Source organism: Hesperophylax consimilis, chromosome 29 (assembly GCF_061612785.1).
Source record: "Hesperophylax consimilis isolate HC1 chromosome 29, BYU_Hcon_1.0, whole genome shotgun sequence".
NCBI lineage: Eukaryota > Metazoa > Arthropoda > Insecta > Trichoptera > Limnephilidae > Hesperophylax > Hesperophylax consimilis.
Genome location: NC_142864.1, coordinates 16303885 through 16325491, shown reverse-complemented (window position 1 = coordinate 16325491; position 21607 = coordinate 16303885). Strand labels below are relative to the sequence as shown.

Here is a 21607-nt window from a genome sequence, read left to right as displayed (position 1 = left end):
AATATTTGACAGCGTCGTGTGTCGGTAGAAAAGATGATGCGCTGTACATTAACTTTTGATGTGAGCTTTGCGTCTGGCAGCAGCTTAATTGATTAATGCACTCGTACAGTGAATGTTATTAATCCTAAATATTGTGAATTTTATTAGAATCACTATTGTCACAATAAAGAATAAAAAATCTACCATTAAGCTCTGGTAGAATACAGAACAAAAAAAAATCTGATTATTAAAACATCTTGAAGAATCTTATACAGGCCGATTATTTTGATCTTAATATTTTATTTTACTTTATTTTGATATTTAATCTTAAAATTATTTGTAGAAACAAATTATTAAAATAAGTAATCTTTTCGAAATTCCATCCTATTAATTTACAGGCTTAAAATCAAACTTTAAATTTTATTAGTGACATCTGTGTGCAGATTATGAAACTAAATTATCAAGCAGTGACATCTATGAATAGAAATCCTCCCTAGTATTAAGGCGTGTCAATAATAGAACCAGTACCAACCTGACAAAGTAAAATCATGATCTCAGAATGCAGTTATTATGTCATTGTTTTTCGTAGAATTCATAAAACAACTTTCTATATTTGGTCAAGACAATTAATATGGAAAAACCAGAATTATTAATAAGTATTCCTAGAATACAATATTATTATCAATATTTGTGTTTTGTTGACCAGGTTCATATTTTATTTTGGAACTTATTCTAATTTGTTCGTTTTTAGGAACAGCTCATATGGTATCAAATAAATCGTTGTATCCCTCACTCATGGTGAGAAATATGATCAGTTAGTAAGAGAAAGCACCACGCTTTATATTCAAATCTAGAAGTTAACCACGGAAGAATTAAAAATGTAGACTTTTATGAAACCCAAGGTTCCGACTGCAATTTGAGAAAAATTTATGAAACTAATAATATTCTATTAATTTTTAATTTTGTAATATAATGCTGAATAGATTGGTCCAATAATTTATTTCTTTTCATAATCATTAACTTTATTTAGAAAAAAACGGCCAATTTTAAAACTTTTTAATGTTTGTATTTAAAATTTTATATTTATTCGTAATAATACAATTTGAAAGTGTATTTTATCACCTTTCAAAAACAGTTGTTAGTTTTCAGATACATTCAGAAAAAATCCTTTAATTTGGATTTTACTGGAAAGTGGAAATACTCCTACATTCTGATAGAATATGCCAGAGGCCAGAGAGGTTAAATACATACTTTCCGAAGACTTACTTACCCATGTAAAGCAGTGCAATGTTAAGCGACTGCTTTGTGGTGAATTGCATTGTAAAATATCAAAAATAAATTACTGTATGGAACTCACAATATAGTCCTCTTGTTTTTCAATTGTATGTAATTGATATTTCAAATCTCCATAGCTCACGATGTAGATTACATTTCTAAACAAAAATTGTTCTGTTGACCTATAAAATGACAAGAGGAAAACTGTGCAAATTTCACAATGCCTGCACTCACCACTTGAGAGTTTATCGAGAGGGACACAAACAGATTTTATGCCATTATAGTTTAGAGACACTCTGAATGCAGAATTTTGACAAAATATAATAGACAACCAATTTAACAGACTTGCCCTAACATTATTAACTAACCATCACGCCATTTCTCTGCTGCAGGGATAGACAGAGAGGACGGACTGCCAAACAATTAGGTCTTGGCACACACTCTTTGCCTCATTCACATTCATGCATCGTCTCATACATACTCTTCTATTATTCTGACTCTTGACATGGCCCTACTCAAGTGTCTGATCCACTTGATTGGGCCATATCTTCGTTGCGTCATATATTCTCCTTACTCTGATCTTTGTTCATTCACTCTACATGCCCAAACCATCTAAGCTTCCCTTTCTTAATCTTACTTATTACCTTACATCAGCCTTGCACTCTGTGCGAACTCCACATTTCTCACACGATCATACATGGTTTTACCACACATAGTCCTCAGGGATCTCATTTCTACAGCATTCAGTCTAGACAATAATAACAAAGTGATAAATCTTATGACTTTCAGAGAAAAGGGACATTTTTCAGGTATATTTCACCACTAGTTTTTTGTTCGTGAAGGATCACAGGAAAACTTCTTAAACGTGAAAACTTCTTAAGTGGGAACACTTCTAAAGTGGGAATACTTCTTAAATGTGAAAACTTCTAAAGTGGGAAAACTTCTTAAGCGTGAAAACTTCTAAAGTGGGAAAGCTATTAAAGCTGAAAACTTTTAAACTGGGAAAACTTCTTAACCTCTCAGACAAAGACTTTTATTTACTGTGTGTTCCTTTGAGAACTGTCAAAACGTGAAAATTTTTGTGTTATTTACGAGTTTCGCTAAAAGCTTAATTAATAACTCACGTTTTGGGAAACGTAGCCTCATTCTAAAAAATGTTTTGGAAAGATTATGAAATCCACTATAGTATTGTTTTGTTATACGTAAATATTTGCGTTTCTAAATATACTTTTTATGAAAACGTCAAAAATATGTAAAAACCCTTGACCATTATTTCAAAGCCGTGAAAAATGTACTTTTTTCTGAGTATCATAAAGAAATAACACTTTATATATTGAAGAAATATAATTAAAAACTATTAGTCACCTCAAAATATTAACCGTCCAAACTAAAATATTTTTAAAAAATTATTTAGAAACGCAATAAATTATGAACGAACAAGATGACAGATCCAATCGGCTTAGATAATGCACCTCTAAGTTCCATAGATATTCTTGAATACAGACGCGTAGCGTTATTCATTATCGATACTCTATTTTTTAAATCATGGCAATCCGTATACTAGTGATGGAGATAAATCGATTTTTTGTAAAATCTCGCGCGTTTACGTGAAAAGACGTTCTAATGTCTTGACCGCTATTATCATATTTACGTCTTTTGACATTCTAATGTTCTGAGTGGTTAAGCTTGAAAACTTCTAAAGTGGGAAAATTTGCGTAAAAACTTCTAAAGTGCGAAAACTTCTTAAGCGTGAAAACTTCTCAAGTGGGAAAACTTCTAAAGTGGGAACTTCTTGAGTTAATTTCATTGTATTCATATTTACTGTTCGTTAGATATTTTATAAATAAAACACAAATAATATGAAAAATCAATAAAAACACGAGCATTGTAAATATGTCTGTATTATTTTGAAGCCAAACTCATCCCACATACATTTATCGACATATGCGACGTCTTATAGACAATTAAATTCAATTTTTATTTCACAATTTTATTTCCTCGGCCATTGCTAACAATAGTTCCGCGGCCGAACAACTCTGATTTCTCGTAACTCTCACTTTATATACGTTACAGCCCATTAATATAACTTTATAAACTTTATGCTCCTTAAAAAAAAAATTCACAGTAAAGAATTTTCTTTAATTTGTGTATTAATTCAAAATTAATTACCATTGACATGATAGAATACACAAGGGCCACCTCTAAACACGATCGTCTGACATCCATAAGCCTGCTAATTATGAAAACGAGACTTTTCTATTTTTGATACTGACAATACGTGGTCAAATTCCACTATATTGACTTATTATTGAAACAATTTTAAACATTAATCCACTTTTTTTTTACTTTGGACCGTTACCGGTTTCGGCCTATCATGGCAATCTTCAGACTGTACTAGTTACTTTGGACCGTTACCGGTTTCGGCCTATCATGGCAATCTTCAGACTGTACTAGTTACTTTGGACCGTTACCGGTTTCGGCCTATCATGGCAATCTTCAGACTGTACTAGTTACTTTGGACCGTTACCGGTTTCGGCCTATCATGGCAATCTTCAGACTGTACTAGTTACTTTGGACCGTTACCGGTTTCAGCCTATCATGGCAATCTTCAGACTGTACTAGTTACTTTGGACCGTTACCGGTTTCGGCCTATCATGGCAATCTTCAGACTGTACTAGTTACTTTAGACCGTTACCGGTTTCGGCCTATCATGGCAATTTCAGACTGTACTAGTCTTGTACCAGATTGTACCGGTCTCAAGATGGCTGTGATAGGCAGAAGCCGGTCAAAAAAACGGTCGAAAATAAAAAATAAATGGATAAAAGTTTTAATATATCATTTTAAAATGACACTGTTTGATTTTTGTGGTATTGGCGTGCATTTGCACTTCGTCCACCTTCTTGAGTTAAAGTTTCAGACAGCTTTGCAGTTTCTCATCATCAGGGCAGATGCTAAAGGTGTGCTAAACAGAAAGCATAATAACAAAAAGTGTCTCTGAAAATGTATCGGGATAAACCTGCGATTAAATTTGCTAAAACCATCTGGCTATTTCTTCAGATTTGAGTCTTAATACTTGAAACATCGAATTCGCCTAATTAGAGAGGCGATTGAAATTTGCAAGCACCCAATCAACATTAATATGGATTACTGATTAAATCTCAACAACTCTTGGCATCTTTGTAGGGTAAATCAAAAAAAAGTTGCTATAACCCCGATTTTGAGCTGCTACGCACGCAAACAAACAAATTTGTATACTCAAAATTTTTCCTGATGGTGTTTACATATATAATACTGAAACGCTGTCCAAAACATTGACTCGGGAAGTAAAATAACACCCTAATTGCTTAAACACCACAAAATTTAAAAAAATGTGATATTATTAGGCGTGAAAATCTCAAATCAATCAGACTTAAAGATGTGCTAAATCATTCGCTTGCATCTAACGAATACTCCTGACACGTTATTATAATGTCAACAAGTTGCAAACATTCGTTTGCAAACGATAAAAAATTATATGTGTGACCACAATCTTCATAGTAATGCCTCCTCTTAGCGTGCGGCACGCCCCATGTACTCTAGGTCAATGCGTTTTAGTGTATTTATTGGTTTATTTAGATTCAATGCATTCTGTGCTGACCGGAGCACTGTTGTTTGCAACTTGCTGTACGGACGAGAAGCCCGGGGGCAGTGGAATATTAGCATATTTATTTTGCATCATTTCGGCATTTTGCATTTGATTAGCGGACGTATAAAATCCGTTTCTATTCTGGTAATTGGCAATGTGATTGACACCGTTATTGTCTCCGGGTAGAATCCAGAAATTTTGCTGCTGATTCTGTTGTGGGTTTTGCTGATTTTGTTGTGAGTTTTGCTGGCTCTGTTGTGGGTTCTGTTGCTGATTTTGCTGTTGTTGTTGTGGCTGGGCAGCTGCCATCATCTTTCTTTGCTGTTGATATTGCTGCTGCTGTTGTGGAGTGAGCATATGTTGTGGTGGAATTGCTAAGCCGTTCTGGTGACCCTGTGTTGCCTAAAACAAAATAATTATAAACTTATATTAGGATGTAAAACTGATATAAATGTCTGTGTTGTACAATAATTTTTTTTTACGAAAAGGTAGATAAACAGTTGCAGGTTCAAATCCCGGCATTCGCAACTAAATTTGATTTGATTAATTTGTGTTATTTCACAATTTATTCATTTAAGTCACGTTCAAGATTGAAAGATACTCTAAGTTTCTTCCTGGTGTAAGACCACCATTTAGAATTGAAATGTTGCTTGAAATGGCTTTAGTCCAGTTTGGTGACCAGATCTGAACAGCCAGGTACTTCCCCATCTCCTTCCCCTCCCCGCTACCTTCAACCTCACAACATACCCCAATCGGGGGTGCCATATCCTCATTGGTTCCAGACGATCGAGAGCAGCTGGGACTCTTATGTACTCTATTCACATTAAAAAAAAAACAAACACGACACTGTAAAGGATAAACGGCTAAGGCGTCGATATTCATGCGTGTTGGCCATATGGGAAAAAGTGTAGCAAAAGTGGAACCTTTTCTATCTCCACGGCCTATTTGTCAGATACAGATGAAGGAAATTATAAGATTTCCCATAAGATTGATAAAAAAATAACTTCTCATGTGGGAAAATCCTTCAGCCCATTTTTCAAATTCTAAATTTTAAAATGAAAAAAAAATCAAACCTCTTGAGCTAGTTTCACTGTATACAGAAAAAAAATTCATACACACACCCAAATAAATTTAAAATTAAAAAAAAAAAATTTAAAATGGAAAAAACTTTTTTTCAGAAAAAAATTTCTATTAAGCGTATTTTCAAATTATCGGGGTTTAAATTAATGGGGGTCCTACTGAATAGAAAACAAACATGAGCAAAATATATATGCGTTAAATTCTCTAATAATGTTTTCCAGGCATCAAAAGAGATAATTTCAAACTTGTCTTGTTTTTTGAGAAAATTTATCAGGATTAAAATAAAATTAAGTACATCTGAGGGAAGATAATCTATATCTAGTCCCTTTGAGCGCCCTTGAGGTGATTTTCTCACGAAAATGGCGCTATACAAATAATCCAATCATTATTATTTATCCGATACATAATATATTTACCAAAGTTCCTTGCAACAGCTGAAATGTCAATATTATTCAAGACCTTTTTTTTACATTAGCTCCAACACAGGAGGCCCTGAAGAAAATAATTCCCCTCAGGGCCTGCGTCATCTTTGGGGATGCTGTGTGGAGGGTCTTTTAGGGAAAGGAAGGATGGGGAGGAAAAAAGTATAAACGGTAGAAATCTGTGGGGAGTTCAGGAGTAACAGATGTAACAATCTTTCCCTCCCACTGCGATGCAAGGCAATGTTCCGAGAGTCCTGTTTTGGACAGGTCGAAAGGTCTCCCTCAATCAGTTGGTGAACCCGGGCACCCCTGCTAAGTCACCAAACGTAACGAACCACTTGGGGTGACCTATGGCAGAGGTGTTGGTTATCCAATACATGCGTACTCATAGCCGCCCCTCAAATTAAAGTCTAAATATAATATACCAAGAAAACAATGGACTCTTGTTTGCGCAAACTAAAGTATGCGACATTTTATGGTAAGTGCTCGGGATGGTGGGTTACCTGGTGCTGCAAGGACAGCGCCCTGAACCTGGCCAGAACAGGGTTGCTGCACATCCCTGATACGATGGCCGGGTCCAGCTGTGTCCAGTCTGATACCATTCCGGGGGGAGCTTGGGTCAACCCTGGAATTAATACAAATCGTATTATGTAGATACAATACAGAAATATAACATAAACCAAAAACGGTGACCGGGTCACTCATCAAAATAACAATTCAACACACCTTTAAAAAGTAGATATAAAATCATGAAAAGTGATGAAACAAAAAATATTTTATTCTATTATATAAAACTATTATATTCGTTATAATCTACGTGTTCATAGATGGCATAAATTTAATTATTTTACTAAAATGCGCTTTTTGCAAGTGATGCTTTACAATATTAAGACGAATTATTTGTTTGTTCCCGTGCATACGCAATATAAATAAATAGTTTTGCAAAAAAAGAGTATTTTAATAAAAATAGTTTAATTAACGCCATCTATGAGCGCATTTTTACAAACTTTGCATTTAACCTTAAATAGGTTACGTAGGTAGGGTTTACATGTTGGTTATTTTCATCGCTTTTTAAAACGTGTCTTGAATTGTCGTCGCGTTAAGTAATGGAACCACCAAAAACATAATGTATTTTACCTACTTATAATATAGTGTCGGACCGAAAAAAGAATCAAAGGATCAACAGAATCTTATGGGCATTTTACAATGCTTTTTTCATACCGATCCCGGTATAAAAACAACACTGCTTAATTTTAAAAAGTTACAGAATGTATGAAGAACATATGAAGCACTTGTCCGCAGTATCCTGGAATACAGCTCCATTATTTGGGCCCCTTCTGAACAAATCCATATCTTAGAAATAGAAAAAGTACAAAAAAGGTTTATGCGTTACCTGTATATGAGGGAATATACATACTATCCATTCCTGTATCCATCCTTGTTCTTAACAGGAATGCTCGATTTCAATACATTAGAAGCCCGCAGAAAAATATTTTTAGGCAAACACTTTTTTAAGTTAATCTCTGGTACAATACATAATCCGCCTATGTTGAAAGAGGTTAACTTTTATGTCCCTAACAATTATACTCGAGGGAGATCCCATGCACTCTTATATGCTCCGAAAGCGAGGACTTCTGCCTATCAGAACGCGCCAATACACAGAGCGACTCAACTGCTTAACGATTCTGCATTAGCCATCGACATTTTCAATGTCACCTACAGACAATTCAGTAACTATCTTATAACGCATGTGACAAAATAGTAAAACTGCCTGTGTAAACTTTTTAATTTGTAATCTTCTCCATGATATATTGGTGTATAACCGTTTCATGGAGAACATGAAAAAAAAAAAAAAAAAAAAAAATCTATCATGCTAAACATAAAGAGTACAAGAACGTAACAGTCATCCCTGCAATTGCAGGTCATTGTAACACGGGCCTGATTCTTCAACACTGCAATTGCAGAGGAGACGGCTTGTCAAGGTTAAATAATAATAATTCTCAAGTGCGCTGTTAATTTTAATTATCCTCAAACTTACCTTACCCTGATTCAGGCAGACGCAGGGTAAGTGGAGACGATAGGATGGCAAGTGGCAAGAGTTAGTTTAAACTAAGCATAGCATTTTTCATAGCACTAACTATTTGTATCATTCACCGTTGGCGCGTTTTCACCGCACTGCCAACACGTATACAGACCTTTTTGATATTTTCAAAACCTCACCGTCTTGCATCAAGGCAAAAATACTTGGTTATGAATGTAATTGATATGTTTGTGAAATGTTAAATGTCTGTTTGTACTGCATCATACTGACTGTTGTGTTCTTCTTTATGTGTAACATATATATGGTGTTCTATACATATACATTCCACATATATACATATATGTGAAATGTATATGTATAGCATCAATAAAAACTGCTTGTGGATGTATTATTTTAATGAAAAATGCTATTTCTAATTGTCAAGTCTCTTACAGCCCTGAACTGTGTACTTATAATCCCATGTTTCACATTACTGTAAAAGCCTTTTATGGCGTTTAATAAATAAATAAATAAAAGAGGGTAGGTACCTGTAGCCGGCTGTGGTCGGGGCAGTCCGATGCCGAAGGAGTTCATGTGCGTGAAGCCCGGGGGCGGGTGGCGACTACGACGCGATACGCACTCACCACTCTCACCGCTGAAACAATAACAACACTTTAGTAGACAATCAATTACGATAACAACCAAGGATACGCAAATGGATCCCAGAGCGGTGGTACAAGCCTACAATTAATCCAGATGGCCATACTATCACTATGCAGAACATGTATTAATTCATTGGACATTAGAAAATTACTTTGAAAACATAAAGACTAATTATTTATTACCACAACAAAAGAAAAACAATATTGCCTGGGTTTGTTAAACCAGGTGTTCAATAGATCAACAAGCTGTCACAACACAGATAGTGCTTAACTCTTGACAGGCCAAGATGCCAAACAAAACGTCTGTAACCAAGTGGGTCTTCGAAGACCCCATGATTTTTCTGTTTTATGGGCTTTTAAACTATAGAAATCCCAATTATTCAGACAATTATTAATGGTAACTTATGTATTTGCGCAGGAATACGTAAAATACTAAAATGATATGTCAAGTATTTAAGCTATTATAAGGAGGATAGTAATTTTGGGTACAACCTACTCCCCCACTTGGCTGCAGGATAGTTAAAAAAAAAACACACAATAAATATAACAAACGGTGAACATCTCGGGTAAAACCACGTACCCATGCTCGTTCATGCTCAATGGTTCAATGCTCATTTGAACATGTCTCAACGCGTGTTCCATCTTCCTTCCTCTATGCTTTTTTTTTCGATATCGAGGCAACAGCTCGATGTGAAAAAGATTTAAGGGCCATAATTCTTGCTCAATATTCAACAGAAATTTACAACATGAGTGGTATATCCATATCCACGAGCGTGTGGACGCTATGACGAGCACGCTTCGAAGTGAACATGTTCGATCGAGCATGAATATATGTGTGTATCTATCTACCTTTAGGTTATATTATGTTGTGGCATTACAATTTTAATCCACAGTTCAATCCTTTTAACAATTTTGTTCACATCTTCCTGAAAAGTATGGGAATAGTGTAAAAGTGTTTTAACCCTTAAATGCATGATTTATTAATTTTTCTGGAAAAAAATATATTTTGTAGATATTTACATGCACATGCAAGGAAATATAAAGAATTTTATTTTTTTGTAATTTTTTAATGATATTTGATTAAAAAAAAATTGTTGCAGGTTTACAACACCATGTATTTAATAAAAATTAATATGAACAATTTACGTATGAAAAAAAAATAAAAAACCTAAAAAAATTTCTCAAAAATAATAAGTGTACCGGAAAAATACGAGTTATTACATATAAGTATTGTATTATTGTATCTACTTACCTAAGAAAATCAAAATAATAACAGCAAAACCAAACTGTAATTCTAACCTCCAACCAATTTTCGAGAATCTTCACTTTGTTAAAGAAAAAGTGACATTTGACATTCGCGAAAGAAAAAAAGGTGATGCCACTCGATAAAATATATTACCGTGAACTTGATAATTCTAAAACGGCATGCATTAAGTATACACCAAAGAGTTAAAGGTGGTTTGAACGGTATGTTGCAGTTTTGCAACAGTATGCATTTAAGGGTTAACTGCCAGAACCAGTGGAACTATAGCATTCTCAATTTGGAAAATGTTGAAAAGCTGAAGAAAGTTGGAAGAACACGAAGATTAAAAAGTATTTGGTCACTTAACATGGTTAAAGAAACATTGCTTGAAATGGCTTTAGGATGGATTTTTTCACAGAATTTAAACAATTCATCAAATTTCAAAGTTTATTTTCAAGTCCTGCAAAAGTTCTATTCAAGTTATGTTATTATTTAAGTTATATGAAACAACTGATCAATAATGATTGCAACATACCCCGATTGAGGGTGCTTTTCAATTCAATTTATTATTTCAAAAACATTTCACAATTATTAATTTTAAAGCGTTTTAAAAAATATATATATTAAGCAAGATTATATAAATACAGAGTGTCTAAACTTAGAGCGGGAGCACACAGAGAGCGGTCAGGAGTTCCGAGTTCCGCGTTCGGCGTTCATTAGAATGTACTGATACTGTAACAACAACGCACACAGCGGGCAGTCAAACCGCGGCGGTCAAAACGAAACTTCGCGTTCTAAGAGTTCTTTTCACGCCGAGGCAGAGAACGCCAGAACGCCGCGATGTCCGAGGTTACAAACACGGAAAAGTTGATTGAATTGGTTAGGGAAAAGAGTTTATTATACGATTTAAGTGATGTAAATTATAAAAACCGCGGCAAAAAAGCCGAAGCTTGGTTTGAAATTACTACTAGTAAATTTAAATTTTAAGTAAATTTTATTATTAGTAAATTTGCCTTGTTCCAATACTTCCTTTTCTTTTTAGAAGCTGCTAAGCTCCACAAGAGCAATAATTCTTCATCGGATGATGAACTTTCTAGTGACATGTTGCATATGCAAAGACCCAAACGAAACTAGAACGCGAGAATTTGAACGCCGCTTGTGTGCTTTGGAACTCTTGAGCGGTCAACGGTCACTAGAACGCAGAACTCTGACCGCTCTCTGTGTGCTCCCGCTCTAAGGGTTAGGTGTACAAACTTCGAAGGTGATTCTACATGATGGTAGAAGTAAAAAAGACAAATAACTTTTTTCAAAATTCTGCTGTTTTTTTTCCCATACAAAAATATTACTCAAAAAATAAAACTTTTGTACCTGAAACCTTCTACCTTCAAATGTTGAAATTTCGAAAAAAGCAGAATCACCTCCCGAAGTTTGTGCACTTTACCCCCGTACACCCTGTATAAGAAAGCAGGTATCAACTACACTACCGTCACATGCAAAAAGGCAGCTGAAAATCTTCAATGGTCACATTCTGATGTACCCACTGTTTATTATAACAAGATGATAAACGTGAAAGGTCGATATATCAGAATGTGACCATTGAAAATTTTCAGCTGCCTTTTTGCTTATGACAGCAGTAAACTAGTAGCAACAAATATATCCATATCTGAATTGATTCTGTTCAGTAGCAATATTGCTCTCCTCATCTCCATGACCACTGGCAAGTTAGTTCTGATGTTACCACTGACTCCAGACTACTTTATGCATTTATATAAAAGAAGAGACCCACCTGTAAGTTCCGCCGTTCTTTTGCTGCATCATATCATTCTCGATGAGCTCCGCAAACAGCTTCTGGCGTTCCTTCAGCCATTCAAAGTCAAGGTCATCCTCGCGCGCAGATTTGGTGGCTCCATCGTCTCCGCTGCCCACCGAGGAACGCGACGCAAACAAGTTGGATATCTGTTGTTGCTGTTGTTGCTGTAGTTGCTGCTGCTGCTGCTGCTGTTGTTGTTGATGCTGTTGTTGTTGGTTTTGTTGCTGCTGCTGCTGTTGTTGTTGCTGTTGTAATTGTTGTTGCTGTTGTTGTTGCTGCTGTAGTTGTTGTTGCTGTTGTTGTTGGAGACCTGAGACAGAGAAGGTGTGAGATAGGAAAAATGTCCTCTGTCACAGTCCAATCTATTCATATTGACATCAGTCTACCCAGTTCAGACTCTTCAATTCACAAGCAAACCAATTCAATCGCTTAATTTCAGTTGAATCATACAGCAGTTGCAGTCAATATAATAAAAACTCATTTCAATTTTGTAATTCACATTCATTTAATCAGCTCAATAATTCACAATCAAATCAATTCACTGCCAAATCGACTTACAACAAAATCAATTCACAATTATTAGGTATCAATTCAAATCAGTCACCATAATTCAGTTCAGTACAAACTAAACTCAAATGCTCCCGATCGGTACTGGCGGCAGTGAATCAGTTAACATTTGACAGACAATTCACTTTACAGTCTATTCAATGCATAGACAATAATTAATTTCAGTATATTCACTACCCCACAACATAACTGACAATTCAATTAACGGCCCATTGCCAGAAGGTGAAATAGGTCCAACACACAAGTCCACAGTTTCACCACAAGCAGACGGATCAAAGAGCAGAACTTACCCATTCCGTCTTGCAGTCCATTCTGCATCATTCCATATTTTCTCTGCAGCGCCTGTCTGTGCTGTCCCTCAATGTACGCTAGCGAAGGTGCTTCCGGTGGCAGAAGCGGACCGGTCCTACCGCTGCCCTTCATCTGCTGGTTTCTATGAAAGTCTAGGAAGAATCTATCCATGCTATTCTCACCCACGTATCTCCCTTCGGGCACCAGATGACTAACGTCACTCCCGTAACCGTTCAATAAGTGATTAGACTCCAACACCCCGTTGCTCCGGCTATTCTGTTGCAGCATTCCGAAGTTTTGTGGAACAGTCCCGTCCATTCTCATGCCGAACGGCGGTAGAATATTTGTGTTTTGAATCTGATTGAAATTTAATACAGAGTCTTGTGAAGTGTCTAATCCGACGTTATTAAGATAAGGCTTGTGTTGTTCCATCATCGAGTGGTTCTGTCTGGCCATTAACTCGTTTCGTCTTAGTTGCATTTCTTGTTGCGTTGCTTGGTGTCTTTCTCGTAGCATTAATATTTCTTTAGCGTCGAGACATACCATCGGGTGGTCGTTCAGTCCAAACATTTGTTCCCTATTTTCTAAGGCGCCGAATTCTGAAACTAAACTATTCTTCATTGGTAAGCTATGCTGTAGCAAGTTGTGATTGTTGGATATATTGGACATCATCTCTCTGTGCCTGTTGAACAACATGTGCTGCTGATCAGACGGTACATCTGTGAGTAAATCGTGATTATCGTTATCTTCAAGCAGGCTATGATCGCTGTTATCTAATAACAGGTCGTGACTATCGAGTAGGCTATGTCTTTCGTCTGCGTCCAATTCTAAAACGTCTTCGTTTTTAACTGCCAAATTGCTAAACACCTTTTCGTTGTTGATTTCAACATTATTTTCTTCGACGATCGGTTTCTTTTCTAAGCTTTCTGTCGCCAAATTTACAATATTGTTAACTATCTGCTGTGTTTGCTGTTGTTGCTTTTTCTGTGGACTTTTGGTGACAGTGTTGTTATTACTTACGCTCTCACCGCTATTATTAGAAGTATGGTGACTATTTGAAGAGATGGCTTGGTTCTGTTGACTTTTGTCTTTGTTTTTACTGTTGGCATTCTTTTTGCTTTCCTTGTTGTTGGCTTTGTTGGAGTTCTTGTTGGAGTTGCTGTTGGAGTTGCTGTTGGAGTTGCTGTTGGAGTTGCTGTTGTTGTTCTGTTTCTTGCTGGGGGCTGTCTGGGCTGGAAGGGGCGTGGGCTGGACAACAGGGGCCGCGGGCAGGTCGGGCAGGTCCGGAAGTGAGGGCAGCTCCGAGGAGGGCGGGGGCGGGGACAGACTGGGCCAGGCCTCCTTGCCCTGACTGCCGGCATGGGAGCTGGTGGAGCTAGAACTACTGCCATTGCTACTATTGCTGCTCGTCGAGGAAGACGAGGAACTGAGCATCAGCCCGCCTCCGCCTGCACTGTTCCCATTGCCATTACTGGAATCAGACAAATATGGGTTAAGCAAATGAAGATAAAGTGGGTAGCTCTCAGTCGAAGCATGATAGTTAAAAATGATGTTATTTGATACGGTCGAATTAGCTCTATGGCCTGGGTTCAATTACTAGATGAGACTGAATCTATTTCCATCTTTTCTGTTTCACATTTTGGATTTAGTCGTTAACATTGTCTTCAATGATTAAAAATGAATAAGTTATCATCTATTCTATAGTAGTGTAGACAATACGCAGAGAAAATAACAACAGGTTAACTCACCTAGAATTAGATATATTGATACTAGAAGATGTGACGACAGTAGTCGGTATAAATGTACCTCCTCCGCCTGGCGCACCTGGAACACAAATAAATCCATATTAATATTGTAACACTATTTCATCAGCGTTCAAATTCTGAACTGCCGGCAAAATGTGTCCAAAACTGGACACATTTCAGGGGGACAGACCTATCTCCAAAACTGGACACTTTCATGAGGCCTGTCCAAAATTAGATACATTGAGGGAGACATATGTCCAAACCTGGTCACATTCATGAGGCCTGTCCAAAAGTAGATACATTGAGGGAGACTTATGTCCAAACCTGGTCACATTCGTGAGGCCTGTCCAAAACTAGATACATTGAGGGAGACTTATGTCCAAACCTGGTCACATTCGTGAGGCCTGTCCAAAACTAGATACATTGAGGGAGACTTATGTCCAAACCTGGTCACATTCATGAGGCCTGTCCAAAACTAGATACATTGAGGGAGACTTATGTCCAAACCTGGTCACATTCATGAGGCCTGTCCAAAACTAGATACATTGAGGGAGACTTATGTCCAAACCTGGTCACATTCATGAGGCCTGTCCAAAAGTAGATACATTGAGGGAGACTTATGTCCAAACCTGGTCACATTCGTGAGGCCTGTCCAAAACTAGATACATTGAGGGAGACTTATGTCCAAACCTGGTCACATTCGTGAGGCCTGTCCAAAACTAGATACATTGAGGGAGACTTATGTCCAAACCTGGTCACATTCATGAGGCCTGTCCAAAACTAGATACATTGAGGGAGACTTATGTCCAAACCTGGTCACATTCATGAGGCCTGTCCAAAACTAGATACATTGAGGGAGACTTATGTCCAAACCTGGTCACATTCATGAGGCCTGTCCAAAACTAGATACATTGAGGGAGACTTATGTCCAAACCTGGTCACATTCATGAGGCCTGTCCAAAACTAGATACATTGAGGGAGACTTATGTCCAAACCTGGTCACATTCATGAGGCCTGTCCAAAACTAGATACATTGAGGGAGACTTATGTCCAAACCTGGTCACATTCATGAGGCCTGTCCAAAACTAGATCATTGAGGGAGACTTATGTCCAAACCTGGTCACATTCATGAGGCCTGTCCAAAACTAGATACATTGAGGGAGACTTATGTTCAAACCTGGTCACATTCATGAGGCCTGTCCAAAACTAGATCATTGAGGGAGACTTATGTCCAAACCTGGTCACATTCATGAGGCCTGTCCAAAACTAGATACATTGAGGGAGACTTATGTCCAAACCTGGTCACATTCATGAAGCCTGTCCAAAACTAGATACATTGAGGGAGACTTATGTCCAAACCTGGTCACATTCATGAGGCCTGTCCAAAACTAGATACATTGAGGGAGACTTATGTTCAAACCTGGACACCAGAAGGCTTACGAAAAAGAACTTAACTGAAGAGAAGAGGTTAGAGGAAGAAAGAAGCCTGTTTTACAAAATATAAGAGATTGAACTGGAATATCGAATATAATATTGGCCAAGGGTTTATGGGGTAAGGTTTGTCTAGGTCTTGGCACCTACTGCGTGGCAGGTGGGATCGGGAGAGACTGGTTAAGGGAGGCCTTTGGACCTTACCAGCCGGAATCTCTTGATTCATCGCCTTGCACCGCATTCATACATCCATCACTCCTGGACACATTGACCCCCAGTTTCCTTTTCCTTCCCAGAACTTTCTTTCCTCCCTTTCCCTAAAGAGACCCTCCACACATCCCAAAAATTGGGGTCTCCTTTGTGGAGCTAATGTAAAGGAAGAAAAGAGTTTCATCGGAGAGGGGAATTATTCTAGGGAGATTAGAGTTAAGTTTTTAGTTGTTTGGTACTCACTGCTGTTGGTTGCAGCCAGTAACTGATTGTGCAGCTTCCTTTCGTACACTTGATGCATGCCCTGATGCATCTCCTCCTTCGTAAAGGAGGCTTTCGAGTCCCCTGCAAATATCAAAACATATAATTGAATTATCGTACAAGACTTCTCATTCTGGCCAAGTATTTTGTGCGCTGGCGCTATGCTGAGTCCGGGCGAAAATAAAGGTAACGTGCTAATTTCTTTAATTTTTTTAAATCGCTTTATCTTTGAAAATAATTTAAAAAAATTGATAAAAATTTCTACATAGTAACTCAGCATACCCAAGCTATAAAAGTACTAAACAAAAATCTAATATTATTTGATATGCAACTCAATTAACCTTGTAATATGTTCATTACGGTCCACCTATCGGTATTTGCTCGTACCAGCTTTCTTTAAATACGCCCGACAACTCTTGATCGCTTGCACATAGGAGTTGAGTGGGTGCGGAACGGAGAAAGAGATTCGAATCGGGTTTCACGGTTATAAAAACCCTCATTCCAGGAATTGAATTATTTCACTAACAAATAATATACTATCCTTTTTCTTAAATACCGATGTAAACGAAATGCACGAAAATAAAATTTAAAAAGGACTTGCACTACGATTCGATAATTATGTACATATAATTGGGACCTTTACAAAGAGATTGGTATATAATATTCATGAAAAACATTGAATAATTCCGTCTTTTCTGCCATTGAAATGAGGCCGGCGCAAAAGGTAGAAATACCCTTCCCGACGTTAAGCATCAATCGACCGAACGGGTAGACCATAGACATAAGAATATTAGTAGACCTGCCCTAAGTGATTAAAAGCGTATTATTCCCCACTCCCCATACCGGTTCCATTGGAGCCGGCTGGGCTCGCGTATGGCCTCAAGTGAATTTAGAAGACGTGACGTCATCATTCTTGTGCGAACTATGGTCGAGGCATCATCGGTTCATTTTACGAAATAACACGGCAAAATGGTGGCTTGTGGTATGAAAACTTGTAAAAATAGATGTGAAAAAGAGAATAAACCCAATTGTCGTATTACATTCCATATATAAGCATTATTTTACTTTATTTTAAGCATATTCACATCGTATAATATGGATCAGTTGTAGAAACATATACTATCACATTGAGATACGTCTGGACGCGAAACACAAAGCTGGTTGGTTGCTGGGAAGTAAATTATGAACATTTATAAAAGTGTCTTAACTAAATACGTAAACGAAATATTCGACTCTGAAAATAGAAGAAATTTATTTTGCCGAATTTGGACTTCGCAAATTTGTTCATAACGTGGCGAGTAATTTGCGCTCCCATGTAAAAATGTCTATTCATTCAAAAGCAGATTTTACTTTTAAGAACTAAATGGTGATATTATAATGCGAGATGCCTATGTACTGTCAGATTGATTTATTGACGAATCACAGTCAGCTTTACCCCCTTCGTTCTTCAACAGTTGATTTTACCCCTCATCTTTAATTTCTAGTCTATATATTCATATGTCTGTGGGGTAGACCTACCTTTCCCGGCCGAAGTGTGTTAACATCTGGGAAGATGGGCCTCTGACAGAAGGTCGGAGTATTTTCACTTGTATATTTCTGAATGTTTCCAAAAAATAAAAACTGCTTTTGAAAGGTGATAAAATAGGCATTTGGGTAAATAAAGTTTTTAGTTAGAGGTTGCTCACCTAGTTCGTGCAGGTACATGCAGTCCGGCTTGGGGCACGGCTGGTTGCGCATGAAGTTGGCGCAGTACTTCGTGGTGCCGAGGCTGCCCTTGAGCACGCGCCCGTCAATGGTGACGTTGTTGACATTCTGAATGGCGCGCAGGGCGTCGGCGTGGCTGACGTACGTGACGTACGCCGATGCGGAAGGACCCTGCCAATTGGACTGTTATTTAGTTTAGATATGTGTTAGTATAGATGGAATTAATTATACATAAATACAAGCACTAATGGCTCGTCAAAACAACATTACTAATAACCAAAAATTCATTATTTGTATGAAGAATTTTCAGAAATGTAGGATAGTGGCTGTCTTCATAAATATATTAGAATAAAAAATAAATTTCCACCTACAGTAGAATCCCGTTAATTCGAGCTCCGATAATTTGAAAAAACTCGTAATTCTAAATTTTCGCCAAAAAAAAGATGCCCTAAAAATTTTTTCATACAAACTGGTTTTTTAACAGTGGAATGGGTCTCTGGAGAACATGCGATCATTCTAATATTTATTTATTTATTTAAATAATTTATGTATATTTATGTATATTTATGTATATTTAGAATAATTTGCGATGCGATTTTGACCTTAATGCTTTGAAAAAAGTATGAAAAACAAAATCAGCATCGTTTGGGATAATTAAACTTTAGGTTCCACTAATATTTTTGTATTATGCTCCGGCCTTCAACAGATTAATTCGAAATTCGTGAATTCGTAATATTTTTTTTTAATATCTAAGTTAAAGGGCCGGCCGCGACGGTAATCGGCCATAAAATTTTAATTTACACGTGTGGTATTTGTATGTATTTACTTTGAATACTGAATTACTACGGAGGTATTAATAAAAAATTTGATTTACACGGGAATAAGTTGTATTATTACGAATTTACTCTGAAGATACTACCCGAATTTGAAGGGGCGGCCGATTAACTCAATTTTTGATGTCCCTAGTAATTCGAATTAACGGGGTTCTACTGTAAACCATCAATAATGTTGAATTTTTCAAACTTAGCACTCTAGAAAACCAGAAATGCCTTCAATAGTAAATTTTATAGAAACTAAAGATCCATTTTACCCAATAGCCCAGCGTTCTGTCTCACTTACACTCGCCTGACATCGAAGAGCTCCATCCCAAATGAATTTCGTAAACACAGTTTTGTATTGGAAATTCAAGCGTCAATTAGGCAAATATTTGGATAATGAAACCCGCCCACAAGGCGTTTCTTGTGTTATTTTTTTATTCTATGTAAAATAATATATAGACCCACAAATTTGGAAAGAGAAAAATATGGCGATTGAATAACTTTGGAAAATGATTAATTATTTAAAAATTTTAAATCAATATTTCAAAGGGAATTTTGTATATGAACAAAATGTGTAACAGAATTTTATGGTTTGGGCTTGTTTAAATTAACTCTTTTAGTCTTTCACCTAAAAATGTATAGTTTTGTTTATAGTTTATCAATTTAATCAAATAACAAAGGGTAACTCTCGAGGAATTTCTTTGTTTTGTGTTACTGAGATTCATATTTTACACAATACAAGAAGATTGACTAACTAAGAAGAAAGTTGGTTGATTGACTAAAAAAGGAGATGGAACAAACTAAAGAAAAGGGACGGTTAATTGACTACAGAAGATTGGTTGACTAATGAAGAAAATTGGTTGATTGACTAAAGAAGCAGTTCCTCATTGGACTAAATAAGAAGTTTGGATGATTTACTAAAAAAGAAGATTGGTTGATTAACTAAAGAAGAAGATTGGTTGATTGACTTAACCCTTTCATCCCCAGTGTTAATTCAAATTAACATGAACTTTGTGAATTTTTTTACCGTAACTGTAGCGATTTAGAAAAGCCATGTTTTCGTTTTCTTATAGTTGGTAGTCTTTTCTGTGGCGTCTATTTTTTCCGCTCGGTTGAATTCCTTATTCCCGCCACAACAACGATAAATATTTTGACATCTGCTGATTGTGAGTTTCATCGAATTTTTGCCGTCATTGATTACTTAATTTAAGGTGAGATATCAATATTTTATACTCAAATTACAAATACTTTAACGCATTAAGATGTGTTCTATAATAATAACATCAGTTCAATTCACTGATCACAGTCATTTCCCAGAATATTGTAAATGAATTTCAATGTTCATTCAAATTAACACTGGTAGTGACGGACATGTTTTCGACTAGTATGGCGAATTTTTAAAGATTTATTATCCTAGATTATTTCTTTATTTATGAATGAATTTTAATTAAAATTTTATTTGTTTGTACCTAAGAGATTATCACTACATTGTCAATGTGCATTTTTGACATGAAACAGTTATTTGTATTACTTTTGTGTTATGTTTATTTTACGTTACTATTTAAAAAAATACCCTCTGATGCCCAATGTTAATCCAAATTAACATAGAAAAATTTCTAAAAAAATGAAATGCCAAAAATTTTCTGAGGTATTATCAAGCATTACATATTTTATATGTGTGGAAACAATAATGCGGGTGTGAAAGGGTTAAGAAGAATATTGGTTGATTGACTAAAAAAGAAGATTGGTTGACTAAAGAAGAAGATTGATTGATTAAATAAGATTGGTTAATTGACTAAAATAGAAAAAGGCCCACCCAGTGTATTCTGGGCGGATGGTACAAATACTAGAGACATGCAAGCGTGCTAGAAGACAACAGCAATAGTAAGTAAAGAGGATAGAGTACTTTGTTTACCTGCGTGCCCGCGTACGCCGTGCTGTGGTTGATCACCACCTTGTGGATCTTTCCGTACTTGCCAAAGTACTCCTGTCTCTTCAACACCTGGTGACAACACAAAAAACAAACATGATTAACACTAATTTAATTAGCGATTGTACAAAAAGGATTTGTATCACAAGAGGTTTTAGAGGTGTTTTTTATGCTACAGACATTCTTTCATACGAGTGTCATCTTTGGAGCCGTGTGGAGGGTCTTTTTCAAGAAAGGAGGGAGTGAAACTGGGTTTTAAAAAGATCTGTGTGTGGGAGGAAACACAAAAACAGCGCAAGAACGAGTCGTAAAAATCACCCAATCTCTTGCGACAAATGTCAACCAGTGCCGAGCCAAAACGATTAATGACACTATAATGTTCCTATCACTGATGATGATGGCAAAGGTTCTTAACTCCTAATATTATTTTGGGGATCCGGTTAGGAGGCACGGAATGAAAGAGGTCGTGAAGGTCACAGGGTTTTATTGAGTCAGGTAACCGTGATGAGAGATGACTTGGGACCGATGTTGAAT

At 36.7% G+C, this 21607-nt stretch overlaps 1 protein-coding gene across 3 annotated transcripts in view; it reads right to left on the bottom strand.

The window, feature by feature from the left end:
- Positions 1-3139: 3139 nt before the first annotated feature.
- Cnot4 (CCR4-NOT transcription complex subunit 4) overlaps positions 3140-21607 on the bottom strand; it is a 42223-nt gene continuing 23755 nt past the window's right edge. The window contains exons 5-13 of one of the 3 annotated variants that reach the window (XM_089649048.1): positions 21050-21145; positions 18307-18496; positions 16604-16705; positions 14723-14798; positions 12974-14445; positions 12093-12426; positions 8950-9056; positions 6885-7006; positions 3140-5281 (exon numbers count right to left, since the gene is read on the bottom strand). In XM_089649048.1, the coding sequence (XP_089505174.1) occupies positions 4862-5281; positions 6885-7006; positions 8950-9056; positions 12093-12426; positions 12974-14445; positions 14723-14798; positions 16604-16705; positions 18307-18496; positions 21050-21145 (2919 nt within the window). In that variant the 3' untranslated portion in view covers positions 3140-4861. Of the gene's footprint in view, positions 5282-6884; positions 7007-8949; positions 9057-12092; positions 12427-12973; positions 14446-14722; positions 14799-16603; positions 16706-18306; positions 18509-21049; positions 21146-21607 lie in introns of all 3 variants that reach the window. The other 2 variants (XM_089649047.1, XM_089649050.1) reach the window with 2 other exon arrangements.